The 21,795-nt window shown below is 40.1% G+C and overlaps 1 protein-coding gene across 1 annotated transcript; it reads left to right on the plus strand.

Annotated features, from left to right (window-relative positions):
* The first annotated feature begins 4,378 nt into the window (after positions 1-4,378).
* On the plus strand, positions 4,379-21,250 carry mri1 (methylthioribose-1-phosphate isomerase 1). The gene is made up of 6 exons (XM_084716019.1): positions 4,379-5,283; positions 9,931-10,154; positions 14,408-14,577; positions 14,671-14,847; positions 14,948-15,172; positions 20,153-21,250. The coding sequence occupies exons 1-6, from the start codon at positions 5,152-5,154 to the stop codon at positions 20,284-20,286; spliced, it is 1,062 nt and encodes a 353-aa protein (XP_084572145.1). The 5' UTR covers positions 4,379-5,151; the 3' UTR covers positions 20,287-21,250.
* Positions 21,251-21,795: the final 545 nt, after the last annotated feature.

Genomic DNA, 21,795 nt, shown 5'->3' on the forward strand with positions numbered 1-21,795 from the left:
AACCGATGAGAAAGAAAATAATGTTTTATTTCTCTGATTCACTGCTTTGTTCTTGCTAACACTGCTCTCTCACTTCATACACTCTCCAGCTCTCTTGACCACTGCTGCTCTTTCTCTCTCATTTGAACGGCACATTTACAAACAGCAACGGACAAATCCTGCATATTCTGCCTTTATTTGTTTTTCAGTGCATTCAGGACAGTTTCAGATTGGAAATGTTTTCCCCACCGTTCCAAGCAGCCAGTAGTTTCTGTTTATTTCTGTTCAGTACTCGAATCATTTAGCAGACTCTTGAAATTTGTTTGAGTTTGAGCCAAACATTTTGCCGACTGAATTGTGTAATCTATCACAGTAAACATCAAGTCTGCATTAATGTCAATGCTGCATTATGCAGTAGGGCAGTTTAAATGCAGATTTATTTAAAATGCTGTGTGTTAATGACAAAGATTAACGGGCCAATTGCACGTCCAAGAACAAGTACTGCAGTCCAAATAGTGAGTTGGAGCCTTAGACTGTATATTAAATAGGTTGAAATCCTATTTAATATATGATCTGTAGTTAAAGTGAGATGTTTTTCCCTCACCCCCTCCTCCCCCAACTTGAGAAAAGCTCAGGCAGGCTGTAGGAGCACTGCAGGAGCACAAGACGAGCGCAACGTTGTAAACTGACAATAAGTGATGAGTCCTACACTGTAAGTTTATCGGCTGCTCATAACTGTCAGTTGTCTGTTAAAGTCAAGTTAAGTCTGTTATCCTGAAAAGAAAAGCTCATTGAAAATATACACTCTGGAGTTTCTTCTTCTGTCTGCCAGACTCCATTAACATTTTGCTCACTTAAACTGTTATATCTACTCCTTCTGAAAGATTATTAATGATTTCTTACGACTCACTTACACATTTGGTGAAGATTTTACATTAATTCAAACAGAGTTGCAAGTTTTTCAACATAGCATTTTCCTTGATCTCTGATGATTTTTCGTGATCATTATGATTTATGATTACAGTAAATATATTACAGATAAAAGATAATGTAACTAATGGAAATTAATGCAGACTCAATGGAATTCAAGCAAATTTCAAGTCTACTAAGTGGTTTTCATACTGTGTGGAAACTAATGAAAACGCAATTCATTATTGATTACTCTGATGATTATATTCTCGATATATAGATTGATCAAATACCACAATAAAATTTAAGAATTACTCTTAAAGTTTCCTAAAACTCGAAGCAACAGCTTCAAATTTCTTGTTTTGTCGACTCACAGTGGCAAAAAAAAAGTAAAAAGATTCAGTTTACTATCACATAAGACAAAAGCAACGAATCCTCACGATTCAGAAGCTGGACAATAGGAAATATTTGGTGTTATGGCTTTAAAAGTTCTCACCATTTCTTAAACATAACAGTAACATGTTTTGCAGACAGGACCAGCTGTGATGTGACGTAGTTGTGGTTTGTAGTAAATGGGCTGAAACATGTAAAACTTGGATCGCAGCACTCACGTTTGAACGCACACACAAAAACTGCAACTGTGCAGCAACCTTCTCTTTCACTCCAAACCCCTTAACCCCATGTCACCTCAAACACACACACACACACACACACACACACACACACACACACACACACTCCTGCCACATCACCCCACTCCTCATTTAACCTCGTGGCCTCTGAGGCTGTCCCGTTGTCGTGGCAACGAGCTCATCAGCATTCAGTGTGGTAGTTGGATGGTCAGGACCCGGGAAAGAGGGACATATTGTTAAAGTTTGTCCTGCTGGTGACTCACACTCCATTTACAAGACACCACACACACCCACCATCTCGCTTTTTTAACTTTGTGTGGCTCTATTTTTGTTTTGTTTTTTTCCCCATCCTATTCTGTAATCTGACTACACTCCATTTGAAAAGGAGAAAGTTTGGTGAATTGTCATAATTGTTGGTATTTCTGTCCTGATCAGCCGCAGTAAATGTATTCATCTGGGCATGGGAAAATACATTTTTTAATCTGTTGTTAAGTCATGTAAGGGCAATCAGTATAAATGTAATATTTATATACAGTAAATATACAGCATAATATGCACTGTCTCTATTTTTAAGTGTAAGTCGTCATGATTTGTGCAGCTCAAAAGGGGGAATGTATGAAGGCCTGATTGTTTAGGCTTCATTATCTCATGTATGAGGTCAGTGTTAACATGAATAAAATGGTGAAACAGCACTGAGTTTCTTTGTCTTCATTGAACTGAAAACCCCTGTCCAGAATTTTCTTTAACAGACAGTTCACCCCAAAATAAATACTACTTATTTTTTCCCCTGGCCTGTAGTGCTATTTATCCATCTTGTTTTGGTGTGGATTGCAGAGTTTTATAGATATCAGACAAAGAGATGTCTGCTTTCTCTCAAGTATAATGGGACTAAACGGCATGTGGCTTGCGGAGCTCAAAGCCCCCAGAAATATGTTTGAAACTTAACAGTGATGTCCTTTTCCAGAAGTCCTGACTCAAGATAATCCACAGAGCTTGTGGTGAGCTGTTTCATGCAGGAACTGCTTTCTTTCTAAGGTATAATCTACACTGCAAATCACACTGTGACAGTCCAGATGGATGAATGGTACTACAGGCCAGATTTTGGGGTTAACTGTCCCTAAAACATAGTATATATTTACAACTGACTTCATGACTTTTTCTAATTGCATAGGATTTTTTTCTAAACCTGATTTTCAACTGATGGCACTTTCTGAAGTCTAATTCAAAAGAAAAAGGTCCATTCCCACACACACTTCTCACCCCTGCGCTAATCTATTAAAAAAGGTCAATGTTTTCGTCACAAGGACGCGTCTCAAGATCTGATTCCACACAACACAAAAGAGACAAAGACAGTATTGTGTGTGTTACCTTCTACTCATGTTTCAGAAGTCCGACACAGAAAATGTACTTAAATTGCCTCTGTTTGGGTTTTCAGAGAAAACAGCTGCAAATTGTGGTTAAACACTAGAGCCTGACCAATATTATCAGCCTGATATTGACCTATCACAACTATATATTGGCCTGTATCAGTATCAGCACGTATGTTGTCCAGTATTCACAGAGAAAACTCTTTTTACAGATCATAGTGCATATTTCTGTAATGTTTTTATTTTTTGGCTTTATAGGCACCATTTTATGAAATGTTGATCATTTTTAAAATTCAAGTTTTAATATATATTTTGTTCTATTTGTGTTTGTTTGATCTACAATTATTTATAATTAGTAAAAAATACCAGTGACACTTTACTGTTTCAGTGGCATGGACAATAACATTTATTGTTAAAGTGTAAAATACCCTACCTCCATTACATGTCTTTACATGTCTTTGCAAAGTGTTTACACATTTGTTAAAAATGTGTAAAGGCATCTGTCTCAAAAATCCAGAGTGTGGCCAGGCTCTGGTAAACACAATTAATTGTCATATGATCTAAATCTGTGAGGATGTTTTTACAAAGCATATCTCACCCGAAGTACTGTACATGCATGTAGATACAGACGCACAGATGTAGAGGTCTGCACCTGGAAGTCTTTTCTAACTGGAAAACATTATAAGATAAAATATTCACTTGTGTGTAATATCACTGCTTTATGGTAATGTCTCTATTCTGTCACCATTTCTTACATGTGGAGAACAAGACTTGTAGGCCAAGACATCTCTAGAGCAATATAGTACTTCATTATAATGCTGTTTTGTCACACATTTTAACTTTAATTTTCCACCATAATAACTACAAAATATTAAGTTAAAAATAAGAATTTCTAAAGAAAAATTTGCTCCCTCATCTGATTTCTGATTTTTTTTTACATAAGTTTACATTTGGGCCACCAAAAATGTTCTTTGGCCACCAAATTTAGGGGCCTAGGGGGTTGTGGGTCCAGTGCTTCAAGCTATTACAAGGACTTTTTAACTGGTTATGAAACAGTCTCAGTTTAATACTAATGCCTCTATATGACCAACATAAGTTAACAAGATTCAGTTTGAAATCAGTTGAAACGAGCCCGTGTTCACATTTCCTCAGCCAAAGGTACAGTGAGTAGTACATTAGAAAGAAGCAGAATGATGGAGATCATTTTATTTTCCCTTATAGTTTCTGTTTATGGTGATGGAAACACCACCACTTTTGTCCACAGGGGGCTCCAAAATCAACAAAATACGAAGGTTCCTTGCAGTAGCTTTAAAAATATTAATATTATCCCTACTGGAAGTCTTTTTTAATTGAAAATGTGTGTTCTTGCATATTGAATATGAAACATGAAATATTAACTTATTTAGTATAATATTTATGGTCGTTTCTGTGTTTTGCCACCATCAGATGTGCAAGCTCAGTTTGTAAGAGGGAAGGGCCTTCACAGCAGGTTTTTAAAAGGTCATAAGAAAAGAAAATATATTTTAAGGAAAACACATTGGTTGATTTTGTAATAATAGATACAATTTATTTACAGTGAGGTGTGTGAGGAAGTAAAGTCAGTATCACCAGAAGACAGGGGTTAAAACAATAAAATCAGATAAAAATAGATCTTTTGCAGACAATGCTTGCTGTTGTTGTGGGGGAAGCTTGGGGCTTTGGTGTTATGCTAATAACGTATCTGAATGTGAAATTTCCCCTGACAAAGGGGGGAAAGATGAGAGAGAGAGGGGGGATGGTGCACACAGACACGGGAAGAGAGGGGAGTCTTCAGTCTTGGTGGTGGTTTAAAAAAAGAAAACGAATTGGGCGACCCGCGACACTTTGGTGGGCGTGGTCACCAAGACTCGGGCTTCCTGCTCAGCTGAACACGTGGTTCCGTGTCTGCCTCCCTCTGCTTGTCTGTCAGTGTGTGAAGCTCTCCAGCCCTTCTCTTACTCCTCTCCCCCTCTTTTATCCTCCCGTATAACACGGCGGATCTGCTCCTGTCTTTTTTACTCCGTCCCACCCGCACCTCCTGCTCCACTTTGCGACGGTCGGTTCCCGGGACTTGCCGACAGCCAGGCCGCGGTCACTTCAACGTGTATCCGAGTGTGTGTGTGTGGGGGAAAAAGTGTGTGTGTGTGAGTGTGTGTGTGTGTGAGAGAGAGTGTGAGTGTGAGTGACCTCCCGCAGCCGGTCCATCCGTGGTATTTCTCCCGCTATCCCGCCTCGATTGTTCGGTCATGACGCTGGAAGCGATCCGCTACCGGGCCGGCTCTCTGCAGGTCCTCAACCAGCTGCTGCTGCCACACCAGACCGTGTACGACGAGGTCCGCTCGGTGCAGGACGCTTACGAGGCCATCAAGTCCATGAAGGTACGGCTTCCTCCACCCCTTTTTCTTTCCCACCTCCCGGCCGACCTGTATGCACGCCCGCCCGCTGCAATGTGTATCTGCCCCCGTCGTGCATGTTGTTTTTTTGTGTGTGTGTGTGTCGGATCTTTTGTGCTCCCACCGCTGCACGCGTGTGTTGCCATACGCCCGCCGCCGCGCTCCCGTTGTCGGCCTGTATTTTTGTTTTGGATGCACCTGCAGCCCCCTCCCCCCCCACAAACCTCCCCCATCCTTCTTTATAGTTTTCACATTATCATCTACAAGCGCGACAAACTACATCTGCACCCACCCATGAAACACCCCCCTCCATCCTCGTCTTTCTTTGGGAGAGATTATTGATGAATTATTAATGACCTTTGCCAGGGTTTTTTTTTTTTTGTTCGGTCTTGTGCTGCACTCAGTGACACCTCCTCCAGCTCGTTTCCTCCATCAGTACCTGAAGCCCCCCCATACATACAGAGGTGTTCAAGTTCAGCAGGTTCACATGTTATGCTTTGAGCAGATATTTCACTCTTTTGTCTTCCCAGTGACACACACACACACACACACAGAGCAGCTGCCTGCACGTTTGATCCTCTGTGTGTGTGTGTGTGTGTGTGTGTGTGTGTGTGTGTGTGTGTGTGTGTGTGTGTATGAGAGAGTGAGTGAGTGAGAGAGTGTCAGAGTGAAGGAATGTACCATAAGCAGAGAGAGTGATGTCATGATAATGGAGTCTAATGGCAAAAAGAGAGAAATGACTCCAAGACAGATGATTTCATTTCAGTCAAAAGCTGTCGTGACAACTTTTGGCCCAGCGATCATCACCCCCTTACAACTCTGTGGTGGAGAGAGATTAATAACCCTCATGAAATCTTGGAGAGAGCTGCTGGAAGTTGGCAAAGAAACCAAAGACCTGGACCCATACTACAAAAACTTTCTTATATTTTAACTTAAGATAAAAAAGAGTCAAAGAGTGCTTTCACACCTAAAAGTCCAAATCAAGGTTCTTTTTTTGAGACACTGTTTACATTTGGTCCAGTTAGTTTTAGTTTCACATTGCAATTATTCAAGCGGACTAAAGAACATTAAATGACCCGTATCCTGTCGTCATCACCTATGTGGGCTGTGTCTCCCAATATTTGACACTAATTGGTTTGTAGATGGATGTGTGTCTGACGTTGGGTTGTGTACAGTTTGGCAGGTAGTCTAACTTCAGTGGTTGTTTATGGAGAGAGATGAATGAACAGATTCACATAATTTATTTTCCATTTGACTCTTCATAAAGTTGGCAGATGTTAATTAAACACCATGGTTCAGTTTGATCTGGACCAAGACCACCTATTTTCACCAGACCGAAGTCGGGCTTTTTGGTCTGGATAATGGTCTGGAGGTTTCATACCTGCAATTTTCCAGTCCAGATCAAACTGAAAAGTCAGAGAGTCCTGACCAAACAACGAAGGTGTGAAAATGCCCAAGAGGGAATTTTTCCCATATTGGTATAAGTAACTTTAGTAATCTTATCTCGCTTCATCTTGTCTTATCGCAGGTTAGGAAATCCTAAAGACTCAGGCCATGATCACTTATCAACATTTATGTTTGTTACCTAGCAACTGACACTACTTTTCTCATACTGCCAAGCTAAAAATCTTTTGCTGTGTTTAAATGGAATTCATGAAGTTGTAATTACGAGACAGAAGTCATAAATAGACCATTGTGAAGTTGGAGCTAACGGAAAACTTCCAGTTCACGATGCTGTGAGTACAACATGAGGGGCGTGTTCAAATGGTCTTACCTCGTAAACACAGTAAACACAACCCCATTTGAACACACCAGTAGTAACCTGTATTTTTTAACATACATTGTCATATATTGTTTTTGAAACATACATTGAAACAAAACAACAAAAATGGAGCAAAAAGCAAGGTGGAAAATGGGGTCGTTTTTACCATATTCAAAGAGTTCATATGAACCCCTCTTGTGGTATTCACAATATCGTAAGTTCATGAGTCGTGTACACAGCTTCCCATGTCGTAATTACGAGTTCTCGAGTTCCTTCTGATGGCAGTAACAAGTTCAAGACAGACGAGCTGGTGACCAGATTTCTGGAATGAAAACAGGGGACATTTCCAATTAAGTGGTCAAGATGTCATTAAAATATCCACTGTTATTATTTGTGCGAGAAAACAAGGGGACATTTCCGATTTTATATTTTGACCATGGTAACTGTACTGTAAAGTATGGTGCAGGCCAACAGATAAAACTGGATACCAAATAACCTCGTAAACTGTGTCAGATAATCATAGTGTTCAGTAGTCTGATATGGTAAACTGGATCTATGCTCTTTATGTAAGATCTTCACATTTACATTTACATGCACTCCTGTACTTTAATTACTCTGAAGTATCAAAATGTCTTCAGAACAAAAAAACAAAACAAAATATAAAGTTTATAATGAAATGAAAAATTATACAAGATCCAGAGATGTCAGCTGGTATTGCCACGTAAATTATTATTTCACTCTGCAGTCTGTGTTTATGCACTGTTAAAAAAAGCAGGGACATTTCCTGGGACAGCTCCAGCCAGGGACACGCCACCAAAAACGGGTACTGTCCCTGGAAATTGGGGACGTCTTGACACCCTACAAGTTAGAGGTGTTGGTAGAGAAATCCAAAGATGTTCTTTTACAACAATGCTAACTCAGGAGGTAAAAGCAGAGTAGGCTAAGATAGCAGATATATGATCCAGCGTATCTGTCATCCTCTGTGTCAAAGCAATTAAAAAAAAAACCCAAAACATTTATACGGATGATACAAGTTAGCTAATTAGTTGGGTACTCTGAGGAAACACTACCGTTGGCTACTGTTAGCTAACATTACCCATAGCTACTTTTAGTGAACACTGCTGTTAGCTGCCATTAGCTAATTAGTAAGTTAGCCACTGCTACAGCTGGAAAAGTGAAACTTAGGACAGCTCAACATTTATCCTAAAGTTAGAATAGTTTATGTAAGATTTGGGGAAGTTGGACTGCTTGTGTAATAGCCTGCACAAGAGAAGAACACTGACTTAGGAACTGTTTATCTGTAATGCCTTTTTTTCCTAAATCTGGGACCTTATTTAGAAAAATGTTTCTAGATTTGTACTTGAACTTAGTCTCACGACTCTTTTCAATGATGTGCTCAAAGTCTGTGTAAAGGAAAACACATTATACATGTTAGAACATAGTCTTATGGAAAACATGAAAAGACTGAGAACTATAATTCTAGAGTTAGATCTTTAAACTCTTCATGATTATTGTGTTCAGGATTTTTTTGATGTGCTGGAGCTATGGTCCCCAACAGTATACAAGCTCCACAAACCATGTCCCCCTGCCCTCACACTCCCTAACAGTCAGTTAAGAACATACCTCAATGACTCTCTGAATCCACATCAGCCCAGCAGTTCACTTCAGTTCACTTCAGCTCACTTCAGTTCCAACAACCCAACATAGAAGAAAAAAATGCCACCCTGTCACCGTCCTCTGGCTCTGGTGGCTCAAACATATCTGGACATGTCCAATAAAGCTGCTTGACAGAACATCCACTTTTCAGGTTGTTTTCAGGTCGTAGTGGTGTTTGACACTGAGACAACAGAGTGGACACGTCCCCAGTGTTTCAGCGCAGAGGAAACTTTTTTTCATGATTTTGTGACCAAATTTTATGTTCTTAGTGATTTTTTTTAATCATTCAGTGAGTGTGTCCTCAGACCTTTAATTGATAAAATCACCACAGGCTGCAATACCTCTACATAACCAGGAATAAAATTGCCTATAGCTGCAGCAGGTAGAAAGCCTAGAAAAACAGTTGAGTGTTGAGTCTCATCTCCAGGACGTGAGATACCAGCGTTTTGGGTAGGAGGCTGTCCGCCCTAACTGCAGTCGTGCAATTGCAGCAAGTGAGCACCAGCCAGTAGGCACCAGCTCTGTGTGTGTGTGTGTGTGTGTGTGTGTGTGTGCGCGCGCACCAGAAGCCAGTTCTTTCTGTTTTGTCCCTCATGTCCCTCTTCTTTCCCCCCATCCTCTCTGAACATTTATAAAGTCACTTTAAAGTACATTTCTCCTCTGGTCAGCAGTCAACAGGGACAGAGATACTAATTAGCGGTAAACAGACGAGTGAGGTCGGCTCCTCCGCATGTCACTGCTGCACACTGGCTGAGAAGTGACAGTCAAGATGAATCAACTTTTTAATCCCAAAAGTTTGCAACATAAACACTGAGCCATGCTTCTGCCAGTAAGGAGTCCACACCACAGCAAAATCAGTGTGACTGTAGTGTTTCTTTAGCCAGAAGCTCCTGTTGTCCCCGGCTCTCTCCCCCAAAGCTCCCCGGCTCTCAGCAGCTGTCCACAGCTTTAAGTCAGGACTAGACTTTGCTTAGAGATCAATTCCTTGTCAAACTAAGATATTATAAATAACTACTTAAATGTGGTTTTCTGCTGAAGTTATTCTTAAGATCAAAATTGATTGTAAATCCATTTTATATAGGAGGCCCCAGGTCCTGAACCTAATTACCATGGTTACAAATCAGTTAAGATAGGATCCACAAGTCAGGAATTTTCTGTATTCCAGCCCCAGGATCACAACGTGGTGCTGACTTTCCCCCTTGCTTCTCATCCAGGTGCGGGGCGCCCCAGCCATCGCCATCGTCGGCTGCCTCAGCCTGGCTGTGGAGTTGCGGGCAGGCGCAGGGGGTGATGACCCTGTGACCTTCATCAGGGAGTCTCTGTGCCACCTGACCTCAGCCCGGCCCACTGCCGTCAACATGGGCCGCGCTGCCCGCGAGCTGATGGAGTTTGCTGAGAACGAGAGCATGGAGAAGAACTCGGAGCAGCTCAGAGAAAGGTGGGCTGGTCAGAGCGATGGGAGAGCTGGATTACCAGCTGAGCCACTGCACACACTCAGAGTTTGTCGGCTGGTTTGTGGTCATTCGATTCATTGAAGCACTCATTCAAGTACAGATGTACATAAATTCACAGATCACACCCTGATCCACATGATGCCGGTGATGTGGGACAAAATTCACAGTCCTCCTTCATTAAAAAAGGCATTTTAAAGTTTAACCAAAGCGAATGTATTGCTTCAGCAGTTTGATTTAGTCAAATGAAACCAATATCTTCAAAGGCTGCAGTGTTTTTCTGCAGAATTCTCTCTTTTTGTCACTATCCTTTCACCTGGAATCAAGAAAACTTTGTCTGAACAAATAAAAAGAGGAAATTATGCACTATAAACACAGTAACTATGGAAGATACCCACTTGATATTTCAGACTGCTGAAGCTGGCCTGAGTTGGATAATGTTTAACCAAAGCTGAACGTTGCCTTCTGCTAAATTTTGAAATGCACTGACTGAAGACTGTGCATTTTTTCCTGAACACTCTTCTGGTGGGGGGGCTCTTTTGTCACCTACTGACCATGTGGGAATTTCCAAATGCAAAATAGTTGCTTGAACAACAGTGAGAACGGCCGCTATTAGACCTTACAGCCCTTACATTTTTTCCAGAACAGGCCTTATTAGAAACGACACTCTCCTCCCAGTTGTCCTCAGTGACACATGACTTCAGTATGTCATCACCCCAAAATGACGGGCCACTCTAAAGACTTTGGATTAGTTCTGCAGTACAGGTTTTTTAACCTCTCTTAAACCTGGAGATATATTTGCCCTAACTACCCCTTTGTGCGTGCATGAAGGCTGCCTCACATATCCTTCATTTGGAGCGTTAGTTTTTCATATCTTTAGAAAGTAGTCTCCACAAAAGTGCTGGCCAGTATGGATTATAAATGATATCTTGATATTTTTAGTTCTTCCATTAAGTAGTGCAATATATGATGATATTATAGAACACCATTCATTGCTGTAGATTAATCTCTCCAGCAGTATATAAAGTGTGGGTGCTTTCACAAACTATTAACATGTTGAGATTTTTGATAAATAATCATCAATAATGTGAATATACAGTCTACAATTATCATCTATATGTGTCATTGTCACGGCGACAGATCAGTGACATTTTAGAAAACAAAAACTGTTGGAAAAATGGAGCAGGGGGCGGTGCCTATCTCAGAATTAAAGGTGCCATCAGTAATATTTATAACATTCAGCCACATTCAGCCAGTCATTTCATTCAAGTGGCTGCTTGTTCATTGAATAAAACAAAAACAAACAAAAGATTTTGTTTAGACCTGTCAGGGTTTTTTTTTTTTTTTTTTTTGGAATCATGCATTCACAAATCCAAAAAAATCTAGGAGAAGCATTACTTCACCTTTCAAAAACTGTTGCGGATATATTATTTGTTTGTTTCTTTAACACAATAGTAGCCTCCTCAAGTGCTGCCATTTTATTGTTTACATTAGTGCTCCCAAAGTGTGGGTCTCGGCCCACTGGTGGCCTGTGAAGGTACTGCAGGTGGGGCATGGAAGTCATTAAAAATAAATAAAACATTTCAGGTTTGACATTACCATGGATTATTTATTATTATTAAAAACAAGTAGTCAGAACTAATTAAACAAAGACATATGATTTAAATTATGAGTTTATTCTTTTAGTCTAGTTTAACCTGTATTTGATGGCCGGTCATTTTAACACCAAAATGTATTGTATATCTCGTCGTTGGTATGATTAGTGTTGTGTATTGATCAGAGTTGTGATTTCAGTGGGCTGCAGAAGATTTTCAGATTTCAAAATGGGCTGTGACATTCATTTTGCATTATAATGATCTCAACTTGTACCAGGATAGGAGCTGCTGTAGCACTTCCTCCTTCAACACCAGCTGCAGGTGTTTCGTTTTGTTTTCCTTTTTTAATTGTGAAAGTTACAGATCCGATACTGTGAAAACCAGGAAGGCCATATAATAAACCTGTTATTGCAGAGTAATTGAAAAAGAAGCACCCTGAGTAGTGTTATCTTCTCAGTCCTCATCTGCTCCGCCACACTGTAGTTTAGAGCTGCACATTCAGAAAGAAGCAGAACATATGTGAAGGGTTAGGAAAGATGTTGGTGTTTGTATTGATGGAAAAAAGGTGATCCAGGTGGATAGTGGCTGTCATGTTAGAACAATACACCCAATTCTGGGTAGAGATTCGCTGATCCAATACGACCGATCAATATGGGCTCAAATACTGAACGGATCAGGTGTCAGCCAGATGTGACCAATCCTCATTTAATACAGTTTCTTGGTCAATGTCATTTCTAAAAGTCAGTGTTTCTGGTATCAGTTACAGTCGTTCAGTCACAGCGGACTCCCGACTCCACAGAACAATGATCCAGAGGAGGTCTACACAGAGACGTGTAAAGATTTTAAGTTTGGGACAAAGAAAACACAGAGCGGGAATCAATATCAACAAATAAAGTGAGTTGAAGGATCATAATCAGTATCAGGAAAGAAAAATCTGAATCAAGGCGTCTCTCGTTTTGGGTGATAGAAAACACCTCTGCCTGCACATCTGGTGCTGGGTGATTAATCTGTGTAGCTAAAAGTAACAGTGCAGCAAAGTGGAGGCGCCAATTAATTGTTCTGAGTTAATGATGTTTTACTCTGAAACTGTAATATAGAACAGGAAACATATACATATACACTGCTTTATACAGTGTGTAACATAGAATAGTTTGTGCTGAGGAGTGATACTGGATGATTTTCGGTTCTTGAGACTTGGCATGAGTTGAATTGTGGGCCAGGTTCCAAACATGTTGTGTATACTATATGAAACAAATGACTGAAAAATGCTGAGTGACTACAGTTAGTTCTTTTTTTTAGATCTATATTTTTTCGGCACAAAATGAATGAATGAAAAAACAAATACCCACTTAGTTAACACGATGCATGATGTATACTTAATTACCTCGCTAAGTTATAAACTTGCTCCTCACCCTCTTCATGCCTTCAGTCCTCGCCTGAACCCGCTGTGTGTTCATCATCCCTGGAGTCAGAGTCCTGGTCGGAGGCCCTGTAACATTAAATTACCTCGATACTCTGTTCCTCATCGTCAAACTGCCCACTGTCAGTTTTGTAGGCTGCGTCTCAGTCTAATAGGACTCCTAACTGAGCTAACTAGCTAGTACCAGCTACAGTATAATTAGCAATAGTGCACAGCTGACTACAGTGTTACCAAAGAAAAGGTCCATGTTACAACAATCCTGCAGGCCAAACAGCAAGGTGCAGCTCCCAAATGGAGTATTTTTATTTTTATTTTCTGTGACAAACGAATAAATGAAAACTTATTTGACTAAGACTCTTTTCACTAACTAACAGCTTACTACAATCCCAAAAAAAGGAAAAAAAAATTTTTTATATAGCTTTGGGGCTTGATACTATAATTAACAAGTATTGTATTGATCTTAACACTTGGTCTTTTTAAGTATTGATACTTTTGACAACCTTTTGTAGAATATGATCTCAAGACACCTCGGCAGCACGATTAGGGCCGAGCGGTTTCTACTTAACTGGCACAGGACAATGTCCACAGTGAAACGTGTGATGGACGATGACGTTGGTGGAAACACTGACAACTACCCGCAGAAAAGAACTACCACTGCCACCAAACAGTAACAGAGTGTAACAGAGTGTCTTAGGTTCACCTTACTGGACAGGTTTAATAAGAAAACCATTAACAAATATAGTGGTGGAGACATGGTGCAATAACCAGCAACAGCTTCTTTTTATTTTCTTTCCCACATGTCAAAAACAGAAGTTTGCTAAAAACTCAAACCTTATAGCAACTCTAAGGGGACACACTACCACAAATACACAAGGCTTTTAATGGTATTGTCCATTGGCCCAGTGATGTTTTGATAAACTCTTTGCTCCTCCTGCGATTTGAAAATTGCAGTAGGTCAAATTGCAGTTTCAATAAAATTTATAATAATTGTTCAGTACTTGACTGAAAGATGCTATACAGACATGGTAGAAGGAGGGATGAGATAAAAACCTAACATTTAGAAAAAGATTATGAATGAGAGAAATGGAGAAACAGAACCAGGGACATCAGGACAAACAGACACATGCAGGCATATTGTAAGTCCAGACTTGATGGACGCATTAAGTCCACAGTGGCAGACGGAGCCTCTTCTCAATTCCCACCTCTTGTGGCTCCCCTCCTACAGTGTAATTGCCTGGATCGAAGACATGCTGGAGCGTGACGTCAATGACAACAGGAAGATCGGTAACTATGGCGCCCAGCACATCCTGTCTGGCGTCCCGAGGGACTCCGTGACGATCCTCACACACTGCAACACCGGCTCGCTGGCCACAGCTGGATACGGGACTGCACTCGGTGAGACTGGAGACACGAGTGTGAATGAGAAAAGAGAGTGTTGAAATATTTATGTCAGTGTGACTGTATTTATAACTGCATGTTTGTGTGTAGGTGTGGTGCGAAGCCTCCACGCGTTGGGCAGGCTGAAGCGCGTGTACTGCACGGAGACGAGGCCATACAACCAGGGATCCAGACTGACGGCGTACGAGGCGGTAGCAGAGGGAATCCCCGCTACACTTATCACAGACAGCATGGCAGCCCTCACCATGAGGGAAATGGACATCACAGGTGTGTGCGTGTGCATGTCTCCATGTCCAACCATGTCTCTTTGTCCTTTTTATTCAGTCTTTCCTTCGCACTCGCTCACTCTCCACGTTCTCTCTCTCAGCTGTGGTGGTGGGTGCAGACAGGGTGGTTGCCAACGGTGATACAGCCAACAAGGTGGGCACATACCAGCTGGCCATCGCTGCAAAGCACCATGGGATTCCCTTCTATGTGGCCGCACCCAGCACATCATGCGACCTGAGCCTGGAGAGCGGCAGGGACATCATCATCGAAGTGCGTCCCCCTGAGGAGCTCACCAGTATAAACGGAGTGCCCATTGCTGCCCCGGGTAAGAAGTGTGGGATGCTGGTGGTTTTTGTTGTCTGTGGGTAAGAGTCACAAAATGTTATTTTAAAGAAAAACACCCATTGTGGAGCACTGGGACACATCATGTCCCAACAAAAAAAACTTAAACAAGACTAGGTGAAACCTAGTATACCTGCCCTGATAAGCCATGTCCAATCATGTCTAAAACACTTAAGGTGATCTTGAGAGCGAGGTGTTAGCTTCAGCTTGTTTTCTGGGTGAAGTGTGATGACTAGGCGCAGTTGTGTGTGTGTGTGTGTGTGTGTGTGTGTGTGTGTGTGTGTGTGTGTGTGTTGTTGATGTGCAGTTGCTGATGACATCATAATGTACGCTCGACTAACCAATGGTGCAACTTCATCACTCAGTTACTTACTTTCTCAGCCACCAAGTTTTTATTACTGCTAACTCTAATTCAGATTTGTTGTTTGGTGAAAACTTATTCTTTAAGGATTTTAAATGTGTTGATGTGCGTTGATCTTTTCCTAAACTTGTGCGAGAAAACCCTTGTCCCAGACAAGAATTTTAAAATGTGTTAAGAGCCATCAAAAAAACCAACAATACCTACTGATAACATGAAGTAGTTGTATGAATTTACTATCCTACCCAACTTTGGTTTATAATTTACTTTTTATAAAAAATGTTGGCCCTTTAAATTTCCTCGATTCTGTCAACTCCATCAGATTTGTACAAAAATATGATTTAATCAGGCATAAAAAGGTTAGCTATATACTATCAGATGTGTCTCAACCATCATGTCGGCTCTGTGGCCTTTCTAACTCAAAGCTAAAGAAGAATTTTGATTATCATTAAGAGAACTCTGAGCAACTTTAAAAAATAAAATGGCTGCTCTCTATGTCAACTTCATAAGACATCAACTCCCTAATATTACATCTTACTGAGTTGACATCTGTGCTGACAGCACCCTCAGTTCTCTTTGATAATTCATGTGTTTGAAATCTTTTTTCTTTTTTTTAATTTAATAAAAATAAATAAATTAGTGCCCCACTTGGAGACCTCCCTGTACGTGATGTCAGCTCCATCCTGTCAGCTACGTCATAGAGACTTTTAACTGTTATATTCATTAAATATATGTTGATGAGGATTTATAAAATGAGCTTCATTGTACACTGAAAGTGTGTTCTTTTTGTTATAAATGATATATGCTCTTCATCACAAAGACAAATTACATTATCAACATAAATTTTATGCAGGAAACATTATAATTTATTTCTTGAGTAAAAAATATCAAACTTTTTGATTATACAGCTGATTAACAAATGTTGTATTTAATGCAACAAAAACATTTCCTACACGTTTGAGCTTAGGACTTGATGTGTGTCTGACAGAGTCCTCAGTCCTCAAAGAAATGTTATTGAATAAAAAAAATCTAATTACTGGGATGTTGGTCCATTACAAGGTTAAATAGCCAAGAGTTTTATATTTTAAAATATATTTTCCCAGCATAATTGAAGCATAAAAATCAAACCCTATAATGAGTGATCAAATGAGAGGAATATAAACAAACTCTTAAAAAGCAGTGAGTTCAGTGGAGGAGTGAGGGTGATGGAGGAACATCAGGCTGGGAGAGATGGATCAGTGTGGTGCAGTTCCAGCATCTGTCCTCGGTGCCAGATTGAAAAGACGGTGCAAAGGCTCCAAATGCTGCACAAGGAACAGGACAGCACTTTGTGAAATCACGTTACCTGTGCAGGGGCATTTTTGTGGCCAGTTAAGTGTGAGGCTCTGATTTCACAAAGTGCTTAGTGCTGTCTGCTTGTCGTGAACCTGTTCTCGAGAGCTTTTTCTGAGAGCTGTGTTTCTTAAATTATTATTTTCTGATTTCCCCTGCCATCATTCCTTTTGCTGGTTTGTTGTGGGCATTTTTATAATGTGTTTTCACAGCACATCATCAATCGAGAAACCTTAACAACACAACCAAACTTGCAACTGTTCCTGATTTCTTGTTGCTCAAATGGTGAACTTTTGTCAAACAAATATGAACTTGTAAGAGTAACAAACTAAGTTCTCATTAATTGACTTGAATTTAACATTTTTGGAGGAGGGACGTTTTATTTTTTGTGTACTTGTTCATGACAGATTTTGATCCAAAAAGATTATTAAACTCAAAATCTTAAAAGTATTTGATAATTAAATGTCCAAAATGAAACGATCAGTTGACCTTTTTTCCACAATACGCATGTCAGACTGTGTCTGTCTCACCGTTCACACACCGTCTTCCAAACCTTTGTGACATTTAAAGTCTCCAGCTGTCTATGAGCTTGCTGAACAAATAACATAGTTCAGTATGTCAGGATAGGAAATAGAGGGATTGTAGGGTCATCATTCCAAGAAGAGCTCAGCTCATATGGATCCTCACCACCTATTACCCTTACTGGCCAAGTCCTTCTTGTTTTAGCATCTTCCTCATGACTTTTTCCATGGTTTAGACAACATAGAATCAACTTAAATCGAATATTCAGCGTGTAATCCATTGTGCTGTTTACATTCCAGTACCTCCAACAAGGTCACGTATCCGTTATATTGACAAAAGTCTGACGAAGGTGCAAACATTCTGTGCCTTCATTAGACAGTGACAGAAGACAGATGCCAAGAAATTATAGGAGAGAGAGACGGGGACTGACATACAAAAAAGGTCACAGGCCAGATTCAAACCAGAGATGGTGCATTTCTCATCAGCCCCCTAAACCCCTAGATCCTCACATCACGTCCCCTGCCGTTGTTGTTAACACTGGAATGCTATGAACTGTGGGTAAGTCTCACAAGAAACGCTGCAGAATTGGAGGCTGCATCCGAAATTCCATACTAACATGCTTTTGTGCAACTTTGTAGTCCAAGACTTTAGTATGAAACCAGTAGTATGTGAGGTACATACTGTTTCTGGGGAAATATTACAGTATGCACTAGACACTATGGCAGCATAAATATCCCACAATGCAATGCAGTAGTGATGTTGATAACAGATGACGGCGGACAGTGACCAAGGCAGCTCTTGTGTACTGTCAGTAACGCCTCAGCTGAAATGCTAGTATGGTTCAACTTTGCAAGGCATAATATATTTTTTAAAATTAGCTCTTTGTTGGCACAAGAAAGTGACGTGATATGAAATGAGCAGTGCACCTGAAAAGATACATACTGCTCTTATACAAAAGTACATTGAACAATAGTGTAAAGTTATGTTATGTGATTTTGGATCAGCGGTAGACAAAATGTGCTCAGACGGAGGTTAAAAAAAGCCCTCAGTCACTTTGCAGGTTTTTCAGGTTTTACAGACCTAAGCGTCAAAGTCGGAGCTCATAAAAAAACAGACATTGAAGGTATGTTTTAGATTAGTTTGTTAGAGCTGAATTGAGTCATTTGATCTCTAATTACGTTGCCAGAGCAGAGAGGTGCTCTGTGACATCACAGTAATTAAAGCACACTCATTTAATGAGCTCACTGGCCCCTGGAGAGGAGGATGTGTGCGTGTACATCACTCTCTTTAACTTTCCTCTCACATCCCTTTCTGGTCCTTCCTGTAAACAGTATTTTAGAGTACAATTAAAAGCCTGCCATTAGTTTTTATTTTGCTTGCAGTCAAAGAGAAAACAGAACTGAAACGATTGTACTAACAGCTTTTACCTGTGTAGCCAAAGTCTGATGCAGCTTATCCCTCGGTGCCATAGAGCTCCATTGTTGTCCAAAGACTATTAGAATTACATCAGTGAGACACCCAGTTACACTAGAGGACATGTCCCATCATTACCATAAACAAAGACTCTGTAGTTTATTTAGAGTCAATCCCACATACACCAACCTGCTGCTGTAAATACTCACAAAGGCACCAAATGCGGTGCAAACAAATGCACTATTTACATACTTACTTATCCAGTTTTAGCAATTTGCTAAAGACTACAGTGCACATAATTGAAAAAACGAGCCTTTATAAAGATGAAATATATTAATGACCTGTTTTAAAGATTCACATCTGTGGCTGAGTGGCACAAACAGAGTAATGAAGTCAGAAAGTACTGAGCTACAGACTAGGGTTGCTAGGTCTGTACTTTGGGCTACTTTTAAAGGATGACTTTTTTGTCTGCTGATTGGTGGACATATTTTGCATGCAAAATACATTAATATTATACAAAAAAATACACATCCATATTTGAAATGAAATAGTTTATTTATACTATGAAACTGATTTCAGATCAGCATGTACACACGTGGGACTGGCACCAGTCACAAACATGCCCACATAAACACACACAGATACAGTGTGCCTATGCTCTCCACCTGCTGGCAGCGGTTTTATTGGCCGTTGGACTGGTTTTGTCACACTGGCCTGGCAACCCTTACTGGGACAGTTGTTCCCAACCTGGGGATCAGGATTCCTCTCAGGTTTGCAAATCTGAGGGGTCATTAGATGCCTAAAGGCTGAGTGCTAACATTTTTCAGATTTTTCTTTTGTTGTGAAATACTGGAACGTTTTAACCCTCTGGGGTTTGAAAGTATTTCATATAATCTGAAAAGAGAAAGTCACTCATTAGTACAGTACAATACATACTGTAATAAACCTATGAGATGGTAAGATAGTTGAAATGTAACAAATAAACAGTTGAAATAGTCATCCAAAAGTAACAAATAAACAACTGAAATGGTTAGCTAAAGGTAATGGATGAAATAGTGAAATAGTTTGGTAAAAGTAATGAAGAAACAGTTAAAATATGTAGGTAAAAGTCATGTTGATATACATATGATAATACATAGCCAAACATGAATAATTTGTTAAGTTAGACAGCTAAAAGTTATAGATAACCAAAGTAATGACTAAACCATTCAAATAGTCAGAGATGGCAGCTGTGGTGAAGGGGTACTTGAGTTCATCTTTGCAGAGCTGTGGCGATTAAAAAGGTCTGATGTAGAATATCACCAAGTTTATTCTTTGTTTCACTCTTTCCTGCTGCAGGTATCGAGGTGTGGAACCCGGCATTCGACGTGACCCCTCACCAGCTCATCACAGGAGGCATCATCACAGAGCTCGGGGTCTTCCTCCCCTCTGAGCTCCAGGCGGCGCTCACCGGCCGCCTCACTGCCCTCTAAAGCCACTCAGCCTGTCCCGCTGGTCCGTGTGCACCACTGCACCTTAACGTCACACACTCAAAGACACTCTCATTTCATTACAGAACACGTACACACAGTCATAGTTGTGGTTTCGTTTCATTTTGGTCAGGGCACAGTCACTGTTACATGTCAGTGGTGCACACAGAAGAAAATATGGTCTTAATATGTTCTTCAGTCTCTGTTCACCCACACACAGAGTCACTGCAGGGAGTCAGGCAGACACATGTGCAGTCTCCCTTTTCTTTTCTGACCCTCATTGATTTCTGTAGTCTTTCCATCTCACCTTTCCCCCAAGTTTTCCATCCTGTATTTCACTGTCTCTTGCTGCCCCTTTCTCTTTCTAAATGGCTTCTGCGACAAGGAATAGTGCTCAGCTGGACTCAATCCCACAAATTCTATTTGGCAAACAACTTTTATGAGTCATTACTGAGGTGATTTTTCAGGGCTATGTCAACTGCAAACAAAAAAAAGAAAGAAAAGAAAAATCTTACAAAAATTCTAAGTGGCATGACTGATTTTCTTTTTTTTTATTTCAACGTACTACAGTGGTTTTTATCAGCCATGGTTTCTAAAAAGCTGCTACCCACTTGTAAATATACATATCCTTGCTGGTAGTGTGTACATATGTAGAAAACTAACCCCTGCTAGTAAAAGGTACTGCTATTTTAACCAAATATGTGGTTATTTAAAATTAAAGTTGACATCAAAAAATGTTATATTAACATTTAATTTCTTTGATTCTGTGTAGAAATCTTTTGTAGAGAAATAATCCAAATTTATAGCTCATGGATTTTCACAATGAGAAATTTTTAGTGATATGAAAAATCGTGTGTCACTCTCACTTTTTACTCCTGTGCGGCAAAATTTTGAACAAGTGGAATTTCTTGATCGGTCCTCGTAAGTCAGCTGAAGCCTATGACAATACATGGCTGTATTTATACCTCACTCCTTGTTTGCATCTTGCTATTCCCAGTTATACTGTATCATACCACACTTGTATTCTCATAATGTACTTATATATATATATACATATATACATATATATATGTAACCATACTTATTTCAGCACCATACAAATATTCACCGTACTGCACAGGATGCTCTGTAAGAATGAAAAATCTAAAAAAAAAGAAAAAGAAAAAAAAAGAAAGAAATGTGTGTCACTTTTGCCATAACAGCTTTGCTGTGAGCTCAGAGGTCTGTCATGCTGTATTCTTGTAATACAGGCATCACTGTTAAAGGCATAGTTCGCCCCAAAATGAAGGTTTGGTCAGCTGCTCACTAGCAAGTCAGTAAAGACTTTCCTATTGTTTACAACCACAAAATACTTATGTAGCTGCTTCATGTTTAGTCTGGCTCATCAAAAATATTTTTGAGTAACAGGTCAACCTTTTGCAGCATTGAAAAATATGTATTAAGAAAATCTAATAACTTAATATCTCTATTTTCTAAAGCTTCCCACTGAATTGTGCATTCAGCTAGAGCAGC

This window comes from Lutjanus erythropterus, chromosome 3 (assembly GCF_056507025.1).
Source record: "Lutjanus erythropterus isolate fLutEry1 chromosome 3, fLutEry1.hap2, whole genome shotgun sequence".
NCBI classification, from domain to species: domain Eukaryota; kingdom Metazoa; phylum Chordata; class Actinopteri; order Lutjaniformes; family Lutjanidae; genus Lutjanus; species Lutjanus erythropterus.